At 44.1% G+C, this 24,284-nt stretch overlaps 1 protein-coding gene across 1 annotated transcript in view; it reads left to right on the plus strand.

The window, feature by feature from the left end:
- Positions 1 to 3,083: 3,083 nt before the first annotated feature.
- Positions 3,084 to 24,284, plus strand: part of LOC120032581 (growth factor receptor-bound protein 2-like) — a 32,307-nt gene continuing 11,106 nt past the window's right edge. The window contains exons 1-2 of the mRNA XM_038978724.1: positions 3,084 to 3,192; positions 4,008 to 4,301. Of these exons, the coding sequence (XP_038834652.1) occupies positions 4,224 to 4,301 (78 nt within the window). The 5' untranslated portion in view covers positions 3,084 to 3,192; positions 4,008 to 4,223. The remainder of the gene's footprint in view (positions 3,193 to 4,007; positions 4,302 to 24,284) is intronic.

A 24,284-nucleotide genomic window follows, 5' to 3' on the forward strand; every position in this document is an offset into this window, starting at 1 on the left:
TACAAGACCGACACATTATAGAAATCCATTGATAACTTCCGATGTAATCTCAATAAAATCTGGGTAAAGAAAAAAATATCAATTGTTAATGCTCAGGGAAAATTCTCAAGTAGTTAATAATGCAACTGTCTTGCTGTTTTTAAATAATATTGTAGTGGCTAGAACTGCCTTCTGCAGTGCTATAATGTCCAAAAGTTATGGATGGAGTTAGAAAGTTGGCTGTCAGAAGTTTTACAATATAAATGTACTTTTAGTCCGTCTATATGCATATTCTGAGGTACCAGAACGCAATAGAAAAGAATCACCTTTATAATAAAGCTAAGCATGCATATCATCACATTTGCGTAGTGGCATAGAGCAGTAGAGTAGAGGCACTTACAGAAGTTACATACATGGGAAGAAAATGTTGTGGCCTAGTGTCCGGGAAATGTTGGGCCTTTGTCACGACTTCCACCGAAGGTGGCTCCGGAGGTCGTCGTCGCCGGCCTACTAGCTGCCACCGATCAATTTTTCCTTTTCATTTGTGTCTGTCTGTTGTTGTTATCACCTGTGTCTGATTAGTTAATTTCGGTGGGTTTATTAACCTCCGCTGCCTGCTAGTCTTTGTGCGGGATTATTTTGCTGTGTTAGCTCTGTTAGGGGTGCGTGTTTGCGCCACAGGGTTTTTTCCCTCACAGTCGTTGTACCGTTGGTACTGTGTTAGGAGGAGAGGTTTCTCCTCCGTGTGTTTCGTGATTTTTCCCGCCTGTTGTTGGTGGGTTGGGATTTATAATAAACGACTGTGCAAACTGGAATTCCTTGCTCTCCTGCTCCTGACTCCTGCACCTACCTCTTCTTAGGAGGCACCTAACAGCCTTTTATAAAAGCATTTCATGCAATTCTACGTCATTTTACACGACCGGAGACTTTGGCATAATCGTTTTTAATGCTGCGTTTAAAAAACTGGGAATTATGAGTTGTGAAAGTCTCCGACTTCAGTGTGTTCAAGACAACTGAGAAATCGGGGGAAAACAAGTTCTGACTGGGAAAATTCGTTTTGAAAGGTCATCCAACTCAAAATTATAGTCCAAAAAATGCTTTCTAGTTTCGCTGACTCACCCAATGATGCACAGCTCACTTGCTGGTGATGGCATATGAGCTCATGGCAAAAGCCTTTCTGTCTCTCGCTCTCTCGTTTTACTTGGTAAAACAATATTTGGAAGTTGATCTGATTGCTGTTGGCAATGCTGGACGCCCGATGTCTATAGTGTTGCAGGGCAGTAAGCATGATGCGATGTTAATTGCTTAATTCACTCAGGAACCACGCCTGTGTGAAAGCACCTGCTTTCAATATATTTTGTATCCCTCATTTATTCAAGTGTTAAGTCCATTTTTGGGGCAATTACCTGTATGTAGCCTATCAAATTATATGCATATTTTTTCTCCTGTATCATTTCACAATTTATTCTAATTTTGTACCACTAGATGGCCAAGTAATCCCTGCTATGGAGTCCCTGTTAGAATTACACACCTATTAGGCCTACATGTACCCTACACCTTAAGACACAACTACAACAGGTGAGGTCTAGAGCCTAACTAAATTTTGTCTTCTACTCTTCACACATGCATATTCATGCAAAAGTGTGTGTTTGTGTGAGAGAGAGATCATTAGAAAACTAAAAGATAATTACTTGTCACATTGGAATGAACTAACCAAAAAAACAGAACTAGAATGCTATTTGGCCCTAAACAGAGAATAGTACACAGTGGCAGAATACCTGATCACTGTGACTGATCCAAAATTAAGGAATTCTCAGTTTCCACAAAATGAGGTGGAAACTGAGCTGCACTTTCTAACCTCCTGCCAAATGTATGACTGATTTTTTAAAATGTAACCTTTATTTAACTAGGCAAGTCAGTTTAGAACAAATTTGTAATTACAATGACGGCCTACCAAAAGGCAGGGACGGGGGCTGGGATTAAAAATAAATTAAATAAAAATATAGGACAAAACACATATCACGACAAGAGAGACAACACAACACTACATAAAGAGATACCTAAGACAACATAGCATGGCAGCAACACAACATGACAACAACATGGAAGCAACACAACATGGCAGCAGCACAACATGGTAGCAGCACAAAACAGGGTGCAAACATTATTGGGTACAGACAACAGCACAAAGGGCAAGAAGGTAGAGACAACAGTACATCACGCAAAGCTGTCAGTAAGAGTGTCCATGATTGAATCTTTGAATGAAGAGATTGAGATAAAACTGTCCAGTTTGAGTGTTTTTTGCTGCTCGTTCCAGTCGCTAGCTGCAGCGAACTGAAAAGACGAGCAAGCCAGGGATGTGTGTGCTTTGTGGACCTTTAACAGAATGTGACTGGCAGACGGGTGTTTTATGTGGAGGATGAGGGATGCAGTAGATATCTCAGATAGGGGGGAGTGAGGCCTAAGAGGGTTTTATAAATAAGCATCAACCGGTGGGTCTTGCGACGGGTATACAGAGATTACCAGTTTACAGAGGAGTATAGAGTGCAGTGATGTGTCCATATAAGGAGCATTGCCAATGCCAATTAGAGACACATATTTCCCTCAGATTACACGGACCCACAAAGAATTTGAAAACAAATCCTATTTTGATGAACTCCCTTATCTATTAGGTTAAATACCACAGTGTGCCATCACAGCAGCAAGATTTGTGACCTGTTGCCACAAAAGGGCAACCAGTGAAGCAAAACATCCATTTTAAATACAAACTATATTCATCTGTCTAATTATTTTCGCTTTTGTACTTAAACTATTTTCACATTGTTACAACATTACGCATAGCCAGAAGGATAACATTTGAAATGTCTCTATTCTTTAAGAAACTTTTGAGAGTTTAATGTTTACTGTTAATTCCTGTTTGTTTATTTCACTTTTGTTTATTTTCTATTCCACTTCCATTGGCAATCTAAACATGTTACCCCTGCCAATAAAGCCCTTTGAATTGCATAGAGAGAGAGAGAGAGAGAGAGAGAGAGAGAGAGAGGGCGGAGCAGTGGAACAGGGGAGTGGGCAAATTTCTGTGCAGATTTAAGTATTCCCAAAATGTCGCGATAAGGAAGCTTCCTATATACAGAGCTCACGTTCTAGGAAGTGGATAGCCTACTAAAAACACGTTTTTTGTATAATTTCAAGGGATAGCAAGTAGAAAACAAGGTAACATTAAATGAGTGTAGGTGGACTAGGCCTAGGTTACTTCAGAGACCTGAACAGTTTCAGTTCAAGCAAGACCTGGTGGACCGTCGTTCACTTTTTTGACATGATTTAGCCTATATTCTTGTTTAATTAACCTACATTGTAGGACTAGCACAACAATAGCCTAATAGTCGTATCTTCGTCATCTTTCTTCTGTTGGAGCTAAAGTAGGCCTACAAGTCTCATTTCGTAGTTTTAGCAATTGTGACAACTAGGTTACTTTTAACTTTGTAACAAACTGTTGCTTGTCAAATTTGGAAACAATAATTTATTGCATTGTTACAACTATCGCAGCTCTTTGTTTTCACTCGAATGAGCTGGAAAGGTATACAAAAGAATGACTTGGCTAATGGCAAGGAAAGAGGGCAGAAAACATTGTACGCGACATAAAACGATTTTGAGTCGAAATTAGACATTCCATTTTTAGCTCGAGTTTTGAGTCATCAACCACATCTGCCTGTCAAAAATCCTCTACAAGGCGTGTAAATTAGCAATCCCATTGGTTTTGCACAGCTACAGAACACCTATTGGATATGACAGTATTCTCACATCCGATTGGTCAATTGTGGAGATGATGTGGTTTAGTTGGCTTGAGGAAACGTCAATCAGATTATATCCGTCCTCCCCTGATTGCGCGAGCGTCAGAATGCTAGTATTGTCTATGGGCGCGGCATCACTTCACAAGCTATCATATTAGTGCATTGTTTTTCGGTGTTGGTTAATGTTGCTTTACTGCTACATAGTCTCAGGTTCTCTATCTGCGTTCTTATTCACAGGTTTGTAGCGGCGTGCAGCGAGTGAGGGTATTTGTGCTACTCGGAGTGACTGGTCAGACCAGGGGGAAAACGGGACCGGAGCTGTTCTGTTCTTTTTTTTCTGACATTGTTCATAATTTTCATCATTCATTTGAGGAATAAACTCAATTGAAAGACTTCAGAAGGGTACTTGTGCATTCATCAACACAGCATACAGGTGTTCCAACAATCCTCACCATGGAGGCCATTGCCAAATACGATTTCAAAGCCACTGCAGATGATGAGTTGAGTTTTAAGCGTGGAGAGACGTTGAAGGTAAGCAGCCCATTGCTTCACTATTTATATTCTTAAGAAATGTGTCAGATATTTTTCCTTTGGTTATTATTAGGCCTAGTTATTACACTATTTGTAATAGCCTGTTACCTTTGTGTTGTTGGTCATTTTGTGTCTTCATATTAGACACTCCTGCACAGTAACTGGTTTTAAGGACATTATCTAACAACTTGTAACCAGTAAGACCCCTAATTCACTTTAATTGGTCGATTTAATAAAGTATTTTCTAAGAGATTTTACCTTGTCTTTTCAAAGGTCTATTTATTATGATAGACCTACAGAATGAGAGGGAATATAATGGAATATAAATATAAACATGTTGCAGGGGTGTTTGTTGTCCTTTGGTTCCAACACATTGAATGAGGGGCAGCTAATGTCTTTGCCAATGGCAAATCATATGGTAATCGGTGTCATGTTTTCAAGGAAAAGTTCAGCGATTGTTTCCGTACAGATATGGAAAAGGATAGCACTGGTAGTCTTTGGCAGGACACAATTCTGTCTTTCTCACATCCTATAACAAGCATCCTATACTGTACGCCACATTTTACATGCAGTTGTCATTTTGTGTGGAGAACCAGAATGAGCAACCCCAAAATTAGTCTTTGTAGCCTATATGACAATAAGTTTTAGTCAAAGAAATGCTACAAGAGGAAACAGAATGCGACTGTAAGTAACCCTCCCCCTAGTTTGTTAAAAACTATGCTTAATAAGCTCTTCCATTGAATCCTTTCATTATCCTCAGTAGTTCAGCAATATTGGACTTCTTCTGTGGTTAGACTGTGGACTGTGATAATGCTGAAACAGGAAGTCTCCAGTATCATCCTTGGCTTCTATACATTTTCCCTCACTCAGTCAGAAACAGAGAAGGAAGGAGAGCTAAAGAGAGGATGAGCTGGCAGTATGTTTCCAACCACACCCCTTCCCTTGCTGGGATTATGACAGCACCTTCATTTCAGTGTCAGAACTGTACGTTAACAGCTCTGCTTCAAGACATGCTATAATGGTTATAAAAGCTCTATTATAGCTGAACTTTTTGTGACATAACTGCATGCTGACACATGACTGCCTGCACTGCAATCATAATACTGGTGTCAGTTCGGGTTAAAACCATATGCAAAAAAAAACAATATGCAGTAAAGAGAAGATTGAGAGTGAAGTGTATGTTTCTGAGGTAAACGGCTGGTTGTGGTTGTGTGCAGTCTTGTCTTCTTTCCAGTTCCCTCTTTCAGCTGGTGTTTTGAGAACGGTCTGGCCCTGTGCTCTGTTCTCCTCTACTCCGGCAATGTACCCCGGCAACGCCACGTTCAGAGGCAGAAACAGATCCGGCGAACCAGGACAGGAATACGCATTCATATCTCCTCGAGAGAAACATCAGTTGAAGATGTTCACACTAGAAACAGGAACAAATCTGATCATGTGGCCTTAAAAGGAATATGGCCGCGAGCTGTGAAAACAGTGAACAAAGTTATCAGTCAATTTGTTGCCTGAGTCAACCTCAGTTCATCATGCAGCGGCTTTCGCACTTCAAAGAGAAGCAGTGTTCGTCACGCCGTTTCTGGCGGCATCTACCGACTTAACAAGTCTGTAACTGCCCAAGAGGAGCATCTGAAGGACAATTGGTGCAATTGCCGATCGGTGACAGGAGGCATGTGAGTGCAGGCTATATTGCGTACAGTATACACTAGTCTAAGTAACTTTTACTATCCGCATAGTACATTCTGTCAGCCAAACCAATGTCCCTCCTGTATTAGCCAAGCTTTTAGCCGGCGTGACAATGACCATAGCATTTGGCAAGACGGCACAAACAGATCTGGGAGCGGGCTATATTCTAACAGCCAGATCAATCGATTTTTTTTCTTGTGTTACCTGATTTGTTCACAGAAATTAAGCTCAATGGAGAGCGAACATTCTTTATCTCAGCCCTGTAGAAGGGGATGGGGAGTATGCCAGGCAGCTTGCTCCATCCCCTGGGCCTTAGGCTTCGCTCGCTTGGCGGGTACCACATAAATATTAATCGTCCAAGAGTGTGATGTGGTGTGTGGCAACAACTTGCCGGTAAAAACACTACTACACCCGAGGCTATTCTCTCTCTTTTTTTTTCTCTCTCCCTGCTCGGTTCTTCCTGCGTAGCATGCATGCATGCATGAACTCCGCCCGGAGTTGCGAAAGGGTTCTGTCGAGTTCCGTTTTTGCAACTTCCCGGGAACGTTCTGCTGACGCAGTCTTGGCTCTTCTGAGTTCATAGAGGGAGAATCTGGAGGGGATTCAGGAACGTCGGCAGTGATCTTATCCCTCCTTTCCGAATTGAATTCTGACCGTGGAGGGAGGATGGCGGGAGAACGGGGCTCTTTGGCACAATTCTCGGGGCCCATAGGTGTCCTCTTCTTAACCACACACTTCAAAGCTTCTGGCCTGGCACTGTGTCAATGCTCCAGTACTGTTCCAGCATGTACTATTACACAAGTGTTACATGGTATTCAGTGAAGTGGCTCTTGTGAAATAGGTCTACTCTCTCTTGATGAATTGAGCTCTAATGGAGTAAGCCTACTGTCTTGGTGATTTGCTGAGAATTAGAATACAGCCAATGCGTGACGTGCCATGTCCATGATCGATTTAGCTCAGTTCTTGAGATCCCCTTACAATACAGGGGACATTAAGTCCTCATGGATATTTTTAGAAATCTGTGAAGATGAGAGATTATTTCCTCCTAATATGTAGGGTAACTCCCCCATCCCCCACTTTACAAAGGGTGGAGGAGTTTATTCTCTGGAATTGAGTTGTCAGGAAGAGAATGGCAGAAATAAATAACGCTTACCGCCAGAAGTCTTGTATGATGTCTTGAGTAACACAAACATCTCGGTTTTTCTCATGCATTTAGAAGGGCATGAGAGGAGACCTCAGTTTTTATTTACGGAGGTTTTTTGATGCAGGACAGACTTTCAATGGCTCTGGGGCATGCAACGTCTCTTTCTCTCTCCCTTTATTTTTTCTGTCAACTGAGGCCGCAGCACAAAAGCCGTGCACCATCAGGTCTAAATTTAGCCTGCAAGCAAGGAGTGGAAAGAAAAACCATCTGAGACAGGAACCTGGTCACGGTCTGCGTGTCTGATGGAGAAGTCCAAAGAGAATGGAGCATCACTCTGGTCAAACAAAGGAGAAGAAGGAAACAACAAACAGCTTTGGTCTCAAATCACCTGATTTGTGTCTGGCTAAATAGTTTTTAGGTAAGTAGCAGCACCTAGCCTAGTCCCAGATTAGTTTTTGCTGTGTAGCCAAATCCTATGGCCATTGTCAATGCTGTTTGGCTAAGGCTATACAGCACAGATCTCAGACCTGCCTGGTCTCACTTTGGCTCTTTGACTTTTTGGTGCAAACACACGGACGTCAGAAGTCTGTTTTCCCGAGCTGGCAGTCAGGCACAGAAGGATAAAGAGGGAGAGAAAGAAAGAAAGCACTCCACTCTCCCAGAATGCCAGAGGCAGCGGGAGCTAAAACGGGATGTACTGTGAATGTACAGTAAAGTGTCTGTCAACTCTAGCTAGTGAACTTCTATGTGTATACTAATGAGTGTGTATGGGTGCGTGAGTGGTTGACACTGACTCCTTTGACAGGGCGAATGTACAGTATATCAACGCTCCCGTTACAAGGTGGAATCACCACTCTATCCAGATGAGTGTCAAGACAAGGGCGATGGAAGGAAAGACAATAGACCCACATTGACTATCCCCATTGAGAGAAGAACAGAACAATCATTAATCCATCTGCCCTTCTCTGTCACAGCTCGTCCTTATCTTTGTCCTCCAGAAGGAGGAAATGAAGGTGAGCGATGCGGCTGGCTGCACTCCTCCATCTCTCCATTTCTCTCCTCTGTTCCCTTCATCCCTCGTTCTCTTCATCCTGCCGACTGAAGCACTGTTGATAGAGAGAACGAGGCCCTGTTTATTTATTTCCCCTGGCAGAAAGAGAGTGAGTGAAAGATTTTAACAAATTATCAGGTCCCATGTCAGAGCATGTGACCTGCTAGAGGTGCTAAAGAAGACCGAGGGAGAACAGGTCTAAAGTAAACCCACATTCCTGTGCCAGGCTCTCTCTCGTCACCTCCCGCCAGGTTAGGTTTGTGAACTAATGTCCGGGTGTTTTAACAAATCGGGCACTCCCCCTATAGGTTAAGTTAGGATGTTCTAACAAATCATGCACTCCCCTCAATACAATGGCAGGGTGTTAAAAACATTTTTGCACCCTCGTCCCCCTGCGGCTACTGCAGCATAGATGATGCTTATTACCCTTGGAAGTGAATCTGACCTAATTACAGTATGAGATCGTCTGACTGGAGGGCTGGCAGTGCACACATGCACAGAGAGATATATATATATATATATATACACACACACACACACAGAGTTGTCTCAGTGTATCTTTGAAAAGTTTACTGCTACTGTCTGACCCAGTCGTAAGGCCAAAGGCTGCTCTTATTACCCCTGTGTTCAGGGACCTTTGCTTTGAAGCCATCCTGGAGCCTTGCTTCCTTGTTTTCCTGCTTGTCCTCCTGTGTGGTTTGGGATGGGTAGATGCCGAGTTCGCTCCATTTCTGTTGGGAATGTCCTGAGATTTGACAACGTCTAAGGAACGAGGGATTTTAAACTTTCAGAAGAAAATAGTCTTTTCAGGTGTGCTCAGAAATTTCCAGACCTCACAACTTGCCAGAGTTTAATTTTGCATGGGTTGACTTCACCCAGTCTTAATTCTCTCCAGGGCTACAGTAGTTGAGGCTCACCACAACCCACTCCCTACTGCTCTTTAGCTACGAGTGTGATCATGGGCCCGACAGTGTGAAAAGCAAGACCTGTTTTCCTGTCACAGCTAATGCTTCTCTTGACTCTCAGCCTCACAAAACGCATGCAAGCAGATGCATACACACAACTGTGTCAAGCCCACCCTAGAAAACACACGCACGTACACAGACACACACTAAACTAATCCACAGTGGGACTAGCGTGGGCTCTTCAACATGATGTTTTTCCTCAAAGCTGCGATCCCCAACACTGCTCTGTCTAATGCCTCGGAAACAGCCCTCTCACCCTCTCCTCTCTCACACCACACACAGCCTCTCACCCTCTCTCTCACACCACACACAGCCTCTCACCCTCTCCTCTCTCTCACACCACACACATCCTCTCACCCTCTCCTCTCTCTCACAACACACACAGCCTCTCACCCTCTCTACAGTGCTCTTTCAAAGATCCATCTCTAAGCCCAGTCAAATGCTTTAACCATTGATTAAACCTAAACCGGCCTTCTCCCATGTGGACCAACCATACAATACATTGGCCTGTTAGTTCTATACGGATGTCTTTCTAAATAGAAGCTTTGTTTTCCCTCCCTCCCCTGAGCTTTTAAATACATTTTTTTTTCACAACACCCTGAAATGGCTCCCTATTCCCTATATAGTGCACTACTTTTGACCAGAGTCTTATGGGCCCAATCAAAAGTTGTGCGCTATATATGAAAATAGGGTTCCATTTTGGATGAACAAGTTGCCTTCTCACACCTCATTTGTCTTTACTGTGATGTCAATAGAGCCACTTCCTGATATTGATTGTTCTCACTCTATTTGTATACTTCAGGGACTGGAGGGAACAGGCTAAATGCTCACTGCAAGATTATTTACTGGTTTGCTTCAATTCCAGGAAAAGCGTAATTGTTTCAGGAACTGTGTGTGCGTGTGTCTGTGTGAGATAAATTAAGCAATTTCTTCTTTCCCATCCTGTAATTTGGCCGTTGTGATGGAACACAATTCCATCAACATAATGTGCGTGAAAACACCCATAACTTTTGCGGTTCCCGAAAGTGGCATTTGTTTTATTTATATATATACATATATATGAAGGCACAGACCCTCCCCCGCTCAAGAGCCTGCCTGGCTGCTGCTCTGCTTCGCTCTCCCTCGTACAGCTCCGGTTAATAAAGTAGCTAAAAATGAGCCTTTTTTTTCCCTCCTACTAAATGTTACAGCATAGTTGCGTTAGTTATTTGTTTAAAAAAAAATCACAAATCCCTTTATGACGATGATCAGGACCTGTTGGTGGTAGTTTTGTGATAGTTGCACTGTGATTTTAAATTTAGTAAGGGGGGGGAAACGCTTTTCGGTTAGGGATTTTTTTTCTTAACGTCAACAATCCAAATTTCACAGCCATAGTTAAGTTACTACCATAAAGAAGTGAAATATTTGTTCATGATCAGCAAAACAAGCTTACAAAATTGTAGAATCAATTTGCAGTACATGTTTTAGCTAGCTAGATTCTTTACATCCACTGCACTGGGTTTCACAAGATGACAGTCTGGTTTGCTCAGGAGTCTCTAAAACATTCAACACGTATTACAAGTCATACAAATGTCACGTCCACCAGCAAGCTAAATATATGGTTATTTGGCTAATGTTAGCTAGTCACCTTGTTAAATAGCAAATTTCGTAAATTAACTTATGACCAAAAAATATGCATAATCCTTTCCTGCATTAATATATTCCTCTTAACTTTACATTTTTTGCATGATTTTGTTATGACGTAATAATTACTTAATTTTGCTTCAATCGTAGTATTTTTGCAACTTTAGAGACTTGGGTCACAGTGCTTCATGGTAGTTCTGATAACCACTAGATAGGAAGTCTGCATGTCAATTTGCATCGTTTGGAGGGTCAACTACAGGGCTCAAAGGCACTACACCTCGCTCAAAGTTGAATTGGAACACCACTTCGACTCGATGTGACTCGCGGGATGGCACAAAACGGAGGGGGAGGGCTGAGGTTGGGGGTAACTGGGATTGAGCCCGAAGAGGCGGAGCGAGAGGGTTTACTCCGCCCATAATCTGTCCACATTTAGAAGATTATTAATTATTAAGCAAGTGAAGTGTTTTTTTGTATGGGGGGCAATGAGAGTTTAGTCAAGATAAAAATGTATTGCTATTGTGATATTGTGAGGCTTTTTGATCTAATAGACATTTCAAAATGCTTAGCATGTTACGAGTGTACCGACGTAAGTGTGACGCGAGTGATATCCCCGCAATTTTTAATAAAAAAACTCTTTATATCAGAGTTGTCCCTGTTGGAACTCGTGACAATCTATGCATATTCATGAGGTTAGCATAGCATCTCACTCTACATTGAAAACAGGCGGTTGACGTCAACACCCCGCATTAAATATTTTTTACAAAACTATTAAATAACGAGATCTATACACCAATCACCAGAGAGGAATAGACAGGAGCTCGACAGCCTGCCATTCCGCTCTGTGGACAACGAATCCCATTGTTAGGGATTGATGCGTATCCCGTCATTATATCCAGTATCTCTGGTTATACCCAAACTCTAGTTTATTTATTTTATTTTTACAGGGACAGTGCACATTAATCAACGTTTCAGTAAAAGTGCCGGTTTTAGCCAGCCGGCTAATTTTCAACCGCAGTCCCTGGGCAGGTTATTAAAAACAATTACAATATAGACAATCATTGAGCAGTGAGCACACGCAGAGCAACATAGGACAAGCAAGACATAGCATACAGACAGAGCAACATAGAACAAAAAGCAGCAAGACAAAATTCATAAAAGCAACAAAGTGTTTCCACACCTCACAAGCTACAGACAACATGGAAAGCGGCAATACACAGCTAGGGATTATGTTCACAAATCTGATTGACCTTTAGCCATGTCTTCATGCATTTTGTGAAAGTGTGATATGTGGTGCAGTTATGTGTGTCTGATGGCAGTGTATTCCAGACATGGGAAGCTGTCACAGAGAAAGCGGATTGACTAAAGGTGCTTTTCCTTAAGGAAAAGTCTATATCCAGAGTTTCTGATGAGTTTTGTGACACCACTGCCTCTGAGAAGTAATAGTTAAGATGTAACGATCCTGTTACAATTGTTTCTGTACACATTTGAGCAAAATAACCATATTTTGCAGTTCCAGAAGCCTTGTGGTGTGCGTCTGAGAGTAACCAGGGGAGCAGGGAGAGGGAGAGAGATGGCAACCATGTTGACTCGCAGTGGTGGACGTATTGCTCGTTATTCATCTCGTCTGATTACGTAGTATCTGTCTTGACTGCATCAAACTGAGAGAAATTAGCTTAGCTAGGCTAATTGAGACTACATTACTTTAACTGTGCGGTTTCCATTCCTTTCTATAGCAAATCACACCATGCACAAATGAGCGCGTCCGCAAATTGATTTTGTCCCCCCACACCAAACGCGATCACAGCATGCAGGTTGAAATATCAAACAATCTCTGAACCAATTATATTAATTTGGGGACAGGTTGAAAAGCATTTATGGCAATTTAGCTAGCTAGCTTGCAGTTGCTAACTAATTTGACCTGGGATATAAACATTGAGGTGTTATTTTACCTGAAATGCACAAGGTCCTTGACTCTGACAATTAATCCACACATAAAAGGGTCAACCAAATCATTTCTAGTCATCTCTCCTCCTTCCAGGCTTTTTCTTCTTTGGACTTTATATGGCGATTGGCAACTAACTTTCATAATAAGGTGTATTACCGACCTCAGTTCATCTTTCAATCACCCACGTGGGTATAACCAATGAGGCGATGACACGTGGGTATATGCTTCTATAAACCAATGAGGAGATGGGAGAGGCAGGACTAGTACCGCATTCAGCGTCACAAATAGAACTGACTTCTATTTTAGAGCTTGGCAACGCAGACGCTCGTTTGCGCACGCGAGCAGTGTGGGTGCAATGATTGAATAACATGTATGTGTACATTTATTTCGCATTCAGATTATTAAGTAGCAGCCTACCTGTTGGCTCTCGGTGTTGTAGCCTGTCTTTCTCATTTAACTTTTAGTTCTGTCATTTTAATTCCATCTTCCATTGATTAGCCTAGATATCTGCCACACGGAGCCTCTATCTATGACTGTAGCCTAGTGCCGGTTTGATGACCTCAGAACAGTACTTCCACTGGTAGTGACTAAGTGAAGGAATTGCGACTGTTAAATGTCAAACTGCTATGGAATGAAAGTCCAGCTTCAGTATTCCTCGAGTTTGAACCACAACCAGAGGATGGGTATATTACGGGCATATTGCTGTTCTGCTTTTCTCATTTGTTGTTCATATGGTAAGTACGTATTTGTTGCACGAGAAATATAAGGAAAGCTATTACTGCCACCAGTACAGGCATTGTGAAAAACACAAGGCTCGTCGTCAATGAATTGAGTGGTATCCGTTGACAGTTTATGATGTGCGCAACTGATGTAGTGATGTCCCATTCCCTAGGCCTAATTTAGCTCTCCCTACCACTAGTTGCTCCATTTTGAGTGCCACTCCTCCACCAAGCGACCCTCTAAGACGAGGGGGAGGGCTAAGGGGAGGTATTTGGAATAAGCCTTCCTCTCTGGTTTAACCTAGTCCTTGCGTGCCAACATGCAGTACAGGACTCTCAACCCTAGTCCTTGAGTGCCAACATGCAGTACAGGACTCTCAACCCTAGTCCTTGAGTGCCATGTTTTTGAATTAACTGACCTGGAAGACCAGCTGTGTTAAATTCAATCACTGAGTTGATCAATTAGCTCAGTTGGTTAAGTATGTTGCCTAGTTGGGACAAAAAGATGGACTATGTAGAGACCCTCTGTTGCCTCATGCTGACTCATCCCCAGCTGGTCTCATCACTGTGGGTGAGTCAGTTGGCATTAGAGGGCTAACATGCTAGGCAGGCACCCCAACATACAGGACTCGTCTTCTGCTCATCTTCCCGATCAGAGTGACTCATTCCTCCTCTAAGTTACCCCTGCGCTCCTTCACACTAAACAACAGCAGCATACAGTGTTTTCCACAAGCACATGGAGTAGCCAGCCAGGGTCAGGTTAAGACATTTTTGCCGAACAAGCTCTATTTTGGTGACCTCTGGTACATTCTAATACTGGATTGTATTTTCAGCCAGAAACGATCAGGATATAACACTGATCAAATATTTTCACACTTTTACATTGTTAGTTTCATCAGCTGTTGTGCAATATGATAGTAAACACAGGAACAACTTCATTTTGACTGCACTGGGCCTTTAATGCATCCTGTAAGAGTCTGACTTCCACAGGCTTCAGGTATGATTGAAGAATGAAGTAGGTGTTGAACATGGGCTTTGCCACACAGAAAGCAGCATTCTCAAAATTTTCATTAAATCAGTAGACCGACAGTATATATCTTTTGAAAATAAGTATACGTGGCTTTTAAAACAATTCAAAGCCTACCAGTATGCAAATTAGAGAGCCAAATTAACTGCTCTCTTAGCGATGCGATTCGGTAGACTACTGACGAGTCACTCACTTTAACATCATTGTCTGGCGAGTACTAAAAGACTTCATATCAAAAATACAAATGAGATCTTTAGTTTACTTGTCCCGATGCGACACCATGGACATATACAGTAACTACGTTGTATGATTTATGAATGGCAAGGATATATGAGATTGACTTCCTACAGTCAGTTCCACACCTTTTATAAAGTCAAGCTGGCTGTTCGTCAATCAAAGCACAGTAAAGAGCCTATGCGCCACCACTCCGTGGATGTTTATGAAACACGCCAGGGTCCAACGGTAGCTTTTTTTTCTCACTGGTAAAATTCGTCATGTTGGGCCCTGGAAAAAATCTACTGGCCTGAACAGAATTTCTACTGGCCCGGACATGGTGTAGTTCTTAAAGGGATAATTCAGTATTTTGGCAATGAATGTTTGAAGGAAGTTGCTAACTAGCATTAGCACAATTGCTAACTAGCATTAACACAATGGCTGGAAGTTTATGGTAACTGCTAGCATGCTAGTAGGTACCTAGCATTAGCTTGTGAAAACTAACTCCGACTTCCTTCATTGCCAAAACCCAGAAGTATCCCTTTAAATGCACTGGGGTCATGCAGGGCCTATAGGTTGGAGGCATGCTTTCTCTCTATTCAGCTATTAAGAGGCTACATTTGGTGATTATATGTATTAAAAAGCTGTGTAATATAATTTGGCAATGTAAGTCATTACGCTATTCTTTAGAATTGTATTAATTGCATACATTTTTTTCAAAAGTATGTAATTTTGAGAAGATTTGAAAATAGGACGTTGCCTCTGAGTCCAAAAGACATATCGACATGGCTACAGTAGGCTAGCCAAGACTAATTCTACATGTCTTTTTGTAGCTTTCTTTTTGCAGACTATCAACAGTAGCCAGCATATTGCTAGTATGTTTACTTTTGTAAATCACTTTCACTAAAAGAAGACAATAGGCTAAGTGGATTTCCCTGTCATCGCTCACTTTGTAAAGCGTAACCTCGTTCAATAGTTCTCCTCAAAATAGGATCAGTTGCAGTTACCTCTGCAGCATCTGCTCGTCTGTCACCTGGGGTGAGTCAGTTAGCATTACCGCGCTAACTTGTTTATGCTAGCGCTAACATGCCCAGGCCCGGCTGCCTGCTGTGTCTCCTGTGAGGCGAGAGACATAGTTCGCATTAGAGATACACCAGGGACACTCATCTTCTCTTCATCTTCCCAGCCAGAGTATCAGAGTGACTCATTCCTCCCCTAAGTAACCCCTGCGGTCCTTCACAAGTGGTAGATGTCATACCACTCACTACACCTGTCAGTGGAGCAGGGCAGAGAGCAGGGTAGAGGGGTTAGCTTGTGTTTGTGTGTATGCTTTCTTCTCCTGCATTAAAAGCTCCTTTCGATTCTGCTTTCTCTCTCAATTCAATTTAATGGCTTTATTGGTATGGGAAACATATGTTTACATTTCCAAAGCAAGTGAAATGGATAATAAACAAAAGGTATCTCGCTCTCTCTGTCTCTGCTGACCCTGAAACTCTACTGTTGTTGACAGTTTGTAGACATCGATAGAAAGCCCTCCCAGGGGGAGAGAGTGTCTGAGAGGGGCCATCTGGGCAGACTAGATCCTCAGAGGGCTGTCCCGTACACTGGGCCTCTCTAGTCTGAGTGGGCTATGTTGTGACTGCCTGTCTCAACCTAATGGGCCTGCTCTTTCACACTCTGTCGCTCTTTCTCTCTCTGTCACTCTGTTTCTTTCTCTTTCTAATCCAGACAGCCCCAATCTGGGATCTCGTTAAAAGTGTCCCAGTGCTGTAGCTGGATTAGAGGTTTAGCTGTCGCTCCTCGCCCTTTATCCCCTCCTCCGACACAGGATAAATAGACCTCATGGATTAGCCCCAAAACAGAGGCTGGGATCGGGGCCAACCGGGCAGAACCGGGACAGGGGGCAGAGAGGGACACAACAGCACACAGCTCTTCAGGAAAGCAAGGCCTCAGCTGCTACAGGCTAGGCTCTTGGCACCATCCAAAATCCCAGAAAACTAGAGGGTTGTGTAATGAACCTCGATTACCACTGACTTTATCCAAGTGAAGACTTGGATGTGTGGCAACTGGCAATGTAAGATTCAGTCCAACTAGAGGATTGTGTGATGTTGTGCTACTATACTATGCATCAATGTTTTAGTGTTGCTATTTCCATAAAGCAGTAGTTTGGATGATGTTGTAGACACGCTAGGTACCATGTTACTATGCAAAGTATGCATCAATGCTTAATGTTGCTATTTTCATAAAGCAGTGGGTTGGAAAATGTTAGACATGTCATAGTTTGTTTTCAGAGGTCTAAACAGATGCAAATCACTGTACATGGAAATGCACCACTTTCTTCACTGTACCAATTCCTACAGTATGCTTCTATAAATCGCTGCTTAAAGCACTATTTGTATGTTTTTGTGGAGACAAAGCTGATTCTTGTGAGTTTATGTAGAGCCTCTTCGTGGAAAGAAAGACTGACCAAAAATATAAACGCAACATGTGAAGTGTTGACCCCATGTTTCATGAGCTAAAATAAAAGATCCCAGAAATGTTCCATATGCACAAAAAGCTTATTTCTCTAAAATATTGTGCAGAAATGTGTTTACGTCCCTGTTAGTGAGCATTGCTCCTTTGCCAAGAGAATCAATCCATCTGACAGGTGTGGCATATCAATAAGATGATCAATAAGCTTGGCCCGGCAAGAGCTACGGACAACAAACACAATTGCATTTTATCGATGGCAATTTGAATGCATACAGATACCGTGATGAGATCCTGAGGCTCATTGTTGTGCCGTTCATCCGCCTCCATCACCTCATGTTTCAGCATTATAATGCACAGCCCCATGTCACAAGGATCTGTACACAATTCCTGGAAGCTGAGAATATCGCAGTACTTCCATGGCCTGCATACTCACCAGACATGTCACCCATTGAGCATGTTTGGGATGCTCTGGATCGACGTGTACGACAGCGGGTTCCAGTTCCTGCCAATATCCACTTCACAAGCCATTGAAGAGGAATAGGACAACATTCCACAGGCCACAATCGACAGCCTGATCAACTCTATGTGAAGGAGATGTCGTGCTGCATGAGGCAAGTGGTGGTCACCAGATGCTGGCTTTCAGATCCCTACCTTTTAAAAAAAAGTATCTCTGACCAACCGATGCATATCTGTATTCCCAGTCATGTGAAATCCATAGATTAGGGCCTAATGAATTTATTTAAATTGACTGATTCCCTTATATGAACTGTAACCTAGTAAAATCTTTGAAGTTGTTGCATGATGCGTTTTATATTTTTGTTCAGTGTAGATATAAATGTATTTCTTTTGCACGCTCCCACCTGCAGTTGATCAATTTTCTTGTCTGCTCTGATTCCCAATGTGCGCACACACACTCTGATTCCCCTCACATAGTTCATTAAGTTTTCTGTCAGGTATCGCCCGTCTGTTTCTCCACGCACCTCCACGGACACCTTGGATGTTTATCGCTCTGGGAGAAAGATAAGCTTACCTCCTGTGTAGTGTGTGCGTGTTTCTCTCTGTATTTCTCTCTCTGAATTTCTCTCTCTGTGTCTCTTTCATTATGCTCAATTTTTCTCTCTCCTTCCTTCTCGTCTACCATCTCATGTATATTCATGACGCACCAGAAAACAGTATTCACCCTGAATGCCTTGTTCCCTGGCTGGTTGTGGATACAGAACAGGCTCGCACACATACACTGAAACACATATATACATACACACACATCCCCCCCACTCAAACACCACACAGAAGTCTCTCTTGTCGGAGTAGAGGAGAGGAACCCCCTGTGGATATGCTTTAGATTTAAGAGCATGGTGTCTGCTGAGTTGTTGCCCCGATTTGAATTCACATCCCTGGTTATAATCCTGCAGTTTGATTCCTTCCCAATCCTCTCTGGACGACACTCTGCAGTGGCAAAATACCCCTCTCTTCCACCTCCCTCTCCTCTTCCACCCCCCCCCCCCCTTTCTCTTCCATCCTTCTCTTCCTTTTAGTCCTCGTCCATCATGCTCTTGTATGAGACCTTACTCTATTTAAGTATGCGAGAACATGGTGCAGTAGCATTGGCGTCCTATATTTAGATGTGGATAGGCATGCAAGGTGTGGTGTGTGTGAGAGAGAGTATGCCATGCGTGTGCATGCCTGTGTGTTTGTGTCTCTGTGTGTTAGTTAGTATGCGTCCATGCATGCATGTGATTTTGCCACCCACAGCCATTGACAGGCGTGTTCCACTCCCATGGTGAAGCGTGTTAACCGGGACCTTCCTCCCAGGTCACTTTATCTCATGTCACGTACAGCCCTATCTGGTGTCCGTTCCTCCTGAAAACCCACAGTGGTTCTTCGCACACAAACTGTAACACTTGGTTCCTCAGGGCACAGCGGCTGCAGCAGTAATGGGGCCATCACAAGACTTATCACGTCTGGTTTAGGAGATGGCAGAATGAGGATTTGGGATGATCATGATGGTGTGTGTGGCAGCTGTGAAGGAGATTACTCCGGGGCCTGATCTTGTAAATGTAACCGCATCAACGCCCTTACAGAGGTTTACAACAAGGCAACGAGATCCATCCAGAGGACTGTGCCTCAGCCACGACCAGTGACACTGAGGCAATTACCATACTGAGATATATCATTCACTACAGCCACTATGGTTCTGCCTGCTGAATGGGAAGCAGGCACTTATAGCTTCACCCTCCGTTAGCACGGTGGTTGCTGATGACATAGCCTATACATATCATAGTGCTTCTGTATAGAAAATACAGAGAAGTGGAGACAGAATGGGGGGAAAAGAGATGGAGAGGTAGTACAGAGAGAAAAGGGAGAGATTGCGACGAAGCAGGACACAGAGGGGTATCAAGAAGGGTGGAGACAGAGAGAGAGAGAATGCATCATTGTGTGCGACAGGAAGAAAGAGCTAGGAGAGACAGAGGTGTGTGCATGTCATTCCCCCAGCCAGTCAGCCTATTGTGACAGCTAGGCTACCTCTGTTTCTGTCCCTAGGCACGATCAAATTAGCAGATGGTATTATAGCAGTGAGTGGTGTGGTCTCATTTCATGAAGTCGACAGACAGTTTTATGTTTTTCCAGCTTTAAAACCCATTACCGGTCTCTGTTATGGGAAGTCCAAACTGAATTAGACAGCCACTGATGAAACGATGTACTGTACAACAAAATGTACTGTTAATGGTAGCCAGAAAAAAGACATTGACTGACACTGTCTTCATTGCAGTGTCGGATGGGTTTTACTAGTCTGTTTTGTTTCTCATTCTTTGAAGTGCGCTTGTCTTTATTTGGCTTTCACAAATCCCTGGCTCAAATTCACTTTGCTTTAGTGCCAAATGCATGGCCACGTTGCCTTTTCTTTTTTCATAACATGCTCTCAAAGTCTTTATAGGAATTCAAAACAATGGGATAACAAAGTTATATCCTTCCAAACCATGGATTAGATGTGTTTTAAGAGAAACTCTCTCTCTTACGTCTTACTCTTATGATTGTGTTGGAAGGGTTAATGTGAAGGGGGTGCCTAGTTCTTACTAGTCAGCAAGCAAGGTGGAGAGTGTCCACATTGCTTCCAGTATAGAGTCCAGTACCCTTCTGTTGTTCCACCTGTTATGACCCCCATACCACACACACTCACATACAGGACGCAGCCTCTACTTCTGTGTACGTGTGTCTTCTTCTCCCGCTACGTTCTCTCTCTCCGTCAGAGCACTAGCTCCTTGTTTCCTAGCATTGGTGTAATTAGTTTTATCAGCAGCCGGAGCTCCTGCCTCGCTCATGGGAGGGAGAGGACTGTCATTATATCCCTCATTTCCTTCCCTCCAGTGCACACACGCGCAGAGACACACGCGCGCAGAGACACACGCGCGCAGAGACACACGCGCGCAGAGACACACGCGCGCAGAGACACACGCGCGCAGAGACACACGCGCGCAGAGACACACGCGCGCAGAGACACACGCGCGCAGAGACGCGCAGAGACGCACACGCGCAGAGACGCGCAGAGACGCACACGCGCAGAGACGCGCAGAGACGCACACGCGCAGAGACGCGCAGAGACGCACACGCGCAGAGACGCGCAGAGACGCACACGCGCAGAGACGCGCAGAGACGCGCAGAGACGCGCAGAGACGCGCAGAGACGCGCAGAGACGCGCAGAGACGCGCAGAGACGCGCAGAGACGCACACGCGCAGAGACGCACACGCGCAGAGACGCACACGCGCAGAGACGCACACGCGCAGAGACGCGCAGAGACGCGCAGAGACGCGCAGAGACGCGCAGAGACGCGCACGCGCAGAGACGCGCAGAGACGCGCAGAGACGCACACGCGCAGAGACGCACACGCGCAGAGACGCACACGCGCAGAGACGCACACGCGCAGAGACGCACACGCGCAGAGACGCGCACGCGCAGAGACGCGCAGAGACGCGCAGAGACGCGCAGAGACGCGCAGAGACGCGCAGAGACGCGCAGAGACGCACACGCGCAGAGACGCACACGCGCAGAGACGCACACGCGCAGAGACACACGCGCGCAGAGACACACGCGCGCAGAGACACACGCGCGCAGAGACACACGCGCGCAGAGACACACACGCGCAGAGACACACACACACACGCGCAGAGACACACTGTTGCACATTTCCACACAGACATGGATGTACTCACCCACGCGCACACACATTAGCTCATCCTCTCCCTCAGAGATTCATGTATGCGCAGTATTCAGTCATACTAGAGGCCCTACATGTGTCTGTCAGGACTGGATTGGCTCTGACTCTTCACAAGGTTACAGCACCGCGCCTCTCTTCATCACTAGCAGTAGCTATCACTTTAGAATCCTGCTCAGGCCAACACAGCCCCCAGGGTACAGACTGGGTGAGTCACCAGTACTGAGCAGCTGGGCGTGTGTGTCTGGGGGGGGGGGAGGAGGAGGACTGTCACACTGTGTCTATCTCTCCCCTCTCTCTCTGTGTATGTTTATCTCCTGCGTTCTCAAACTGCGTGAGTATTTATTACCGTGTTTGAGTGTGAGGGACAGCCGGCCAGTGTTAGAAAGAGGCATGGGCCAAACCCACTGCGCTGGTCGTGCTATGGGAGGTGCTGACTGTGTGATTGGCAGATTGGGAAGCAGTCAGAGGCCAGCAGTAGACACACACCAGCATCCCTCAGAACAAATAAGGGTATCCACCCCCTCATCTGTCACTTTCTCTCCTCTCTCTCTCTCTGTGTGTGGGGGGGGGGTATGCTTGCTTATCAGTCTTAAACCCCTCATCTCTGCCAATGGGGGATTTGAATTCAATAGAACAGAAATTGGGGCAGATTTTGCATATTCAGATTTCTCTCCACAGGAAAAGGAGGTCAGCTAGTACAACACTGGTTCCTTGTTATAGTTATTTTTGGAACAAATATCTATGGTAAACAGTGGGGCAATTCCACGGTAACGGAATGATGCTGAGAATCCCAATGTTTCACTTTAAAATGTATGTTAAACAAAAGCAGTCAACTTTTTTCACAGGGATGACATTTAACAATTTCCACAGAACATTTTACATAAACCCATTTACTTAAAGAACAGTGCAGATTAAAAGTTTGGTGACACAATGATGGAACAAACAGCACAAACTGTAATTCTGTTACCAAACTGCATCTGCACAGGCCAAGTAAATGTGTTTTTGTAACATTTTCAGTAGAAACTGTTTAGAAGTCGTCCTTGTGCGTGGAGTTGTATGGTTTCACTTTGCAATCATTGTTTTTTGTTTGACGTGCATTTTAAAGTGAAACATCTGACTCTCAGCCTCATTCTGTTATCGTCAAATTGCTCAGTAGTAGAGTTGGAAGATCATGGTACAACAGAAAGCATTTTAGGAATCACAAGCACGGTTAAAATTGGTCCGTATGTGACATCACATCACAACTGCCTATACATTTTCTAACCCACTATTATTTACATTAGGAAGCCTAAAATATAACCCATGTCTTTTTGTTTCCTGCTTGGTGCACATTGTTTCCTGTCCTCTGTGTTTACAGTGGCTGGCCATTTCACTTGTGGCCTGGTAAGAGTGGCGCCATAGCCCCATGGCAGAGACCGCGAGAGAAAGCTAAGATTAATGGGTGTTTACTGAGACCAGCGAAGGCTAAGAGACTGAGCCTGGCCATTTCTCTCCACTAAGATGACTGGGTCATCCACCGTAGTGTAGAGACACTGTGGGAGACGATGCAGGCCCCAGTCACATCAAGTGTTCTGTATGATGGTCTTCCTTGAGGGAGACAATGCAGTCCCATGCTGAGTTGGTTTGGCATCAGACAGGGACAGGGTAATAAAGAGTGGAGGTGTAAGGCCATATGTTTGAAATAATTTGTCTAGGTAGAAGTTGCCTTTTATAGACCAACAAGCAATTTTTCACTCAATCAAACTCATCCAGAAAGAGCAATTCCACCAAGACTCATACTACTACTTCTCACACCTAAAATCCAATTCATGTTCTATCAACCGGAATCCTCTTCCATCCAACCCATTTAACTCCACAGTTTTTGGTCGTTGTCTCAGAGAGCTCTCTGGCCCGGTTACAGAGTGTTTGTGTCCGCCATCGATGCTGATGGATCTGTGGCCGGAGTGGTTGTGACAGATGGTCTCTCTGTGGGGACAGGAGGGGGTGTGGTGGCAGTCTGGTCAGGTCCCACTGTCGAGCCTCCAGATGATCACGGTCAGGTTGACTGACCCGGACTAGGACACATGGGTGCAGGGATGGGGGCAGTCTGTCTGGAATATCCTTTCACCTTGCTAGGCTTTGTGAATGGACATATGGGAGGTTAGGGGGGAAATGTGTACGGTATAGAGGTCAACCGATTAATCAGAAGGGCCGATTTCATGTTTCCATAACAATCGGAAATCGGTATTTTTGGACACCGTACACCGTATTTCTTTACACCTTTATTTAACTAGGCAAGTCAGTTGAGAACACGTTCTTATTTTCAATGACGGCCTAGGAACGGTGGGTTAACTGCCTTGTTCAGGGGCAGAACGACAGATTTTTACCTTGTCAGCTCGGGGATTCAATCTTGTAACCTTATGGTTAACTAGTCCAACGCTCTAACCACCTGCCTCTCATTGCACTCCACGAGGAGCCTGCCTGTTACGCGAATGCAGTAAGAAGCCACGGTAAGTTGCTAGCTAGCATTAAACTTATCTTATAAAAAACAATCAATCATAATCACTAGTTAACTACACATGATTGATGATATTACTAGTTTATCTAGCGTGTCCTGCGTTGCATATAATCGATGCGGTGCGCATTCGCGGAAAAAGGACTGTCGTTGCTCCAACGTGTACCTAACCATAAACATCAATGCCTTTCTTTTCGTCTGGGAGCATATGGGGGAAATGCACTGTGGACAAAACATTAGGGACACCTTCCCAGTATTGAGTTGCAAAACCCATTTGCCCTCGGAACAGCTTCAATTTGTCACGCCATGGACTCTACAAGGTGTCGAAAGCCTTCCACAGGGATGCTGGCCCATGTTGACTCCAATGCTTTCCACAGTTGTCAAGTTGGCTGGATGTCCTTTGGGTGGTGGACCATTCTTGATACACACGGGAAAC

This window comes from Salvelinus namaycush, chromosome 39 (genome assembly GCF_016432855.1).
Source record: "Salvelinus namaycush isolate Seneca chromosome 39, SaNama_1.0, whole genome shotgun sequence".
Classification (NCBI taxonomy): Eukaryota; Metazoa; Chordata; class Actinopteri; order Salmoniformes; family Salmonidae; genus Salvelinus; species Salvelinus namaycush.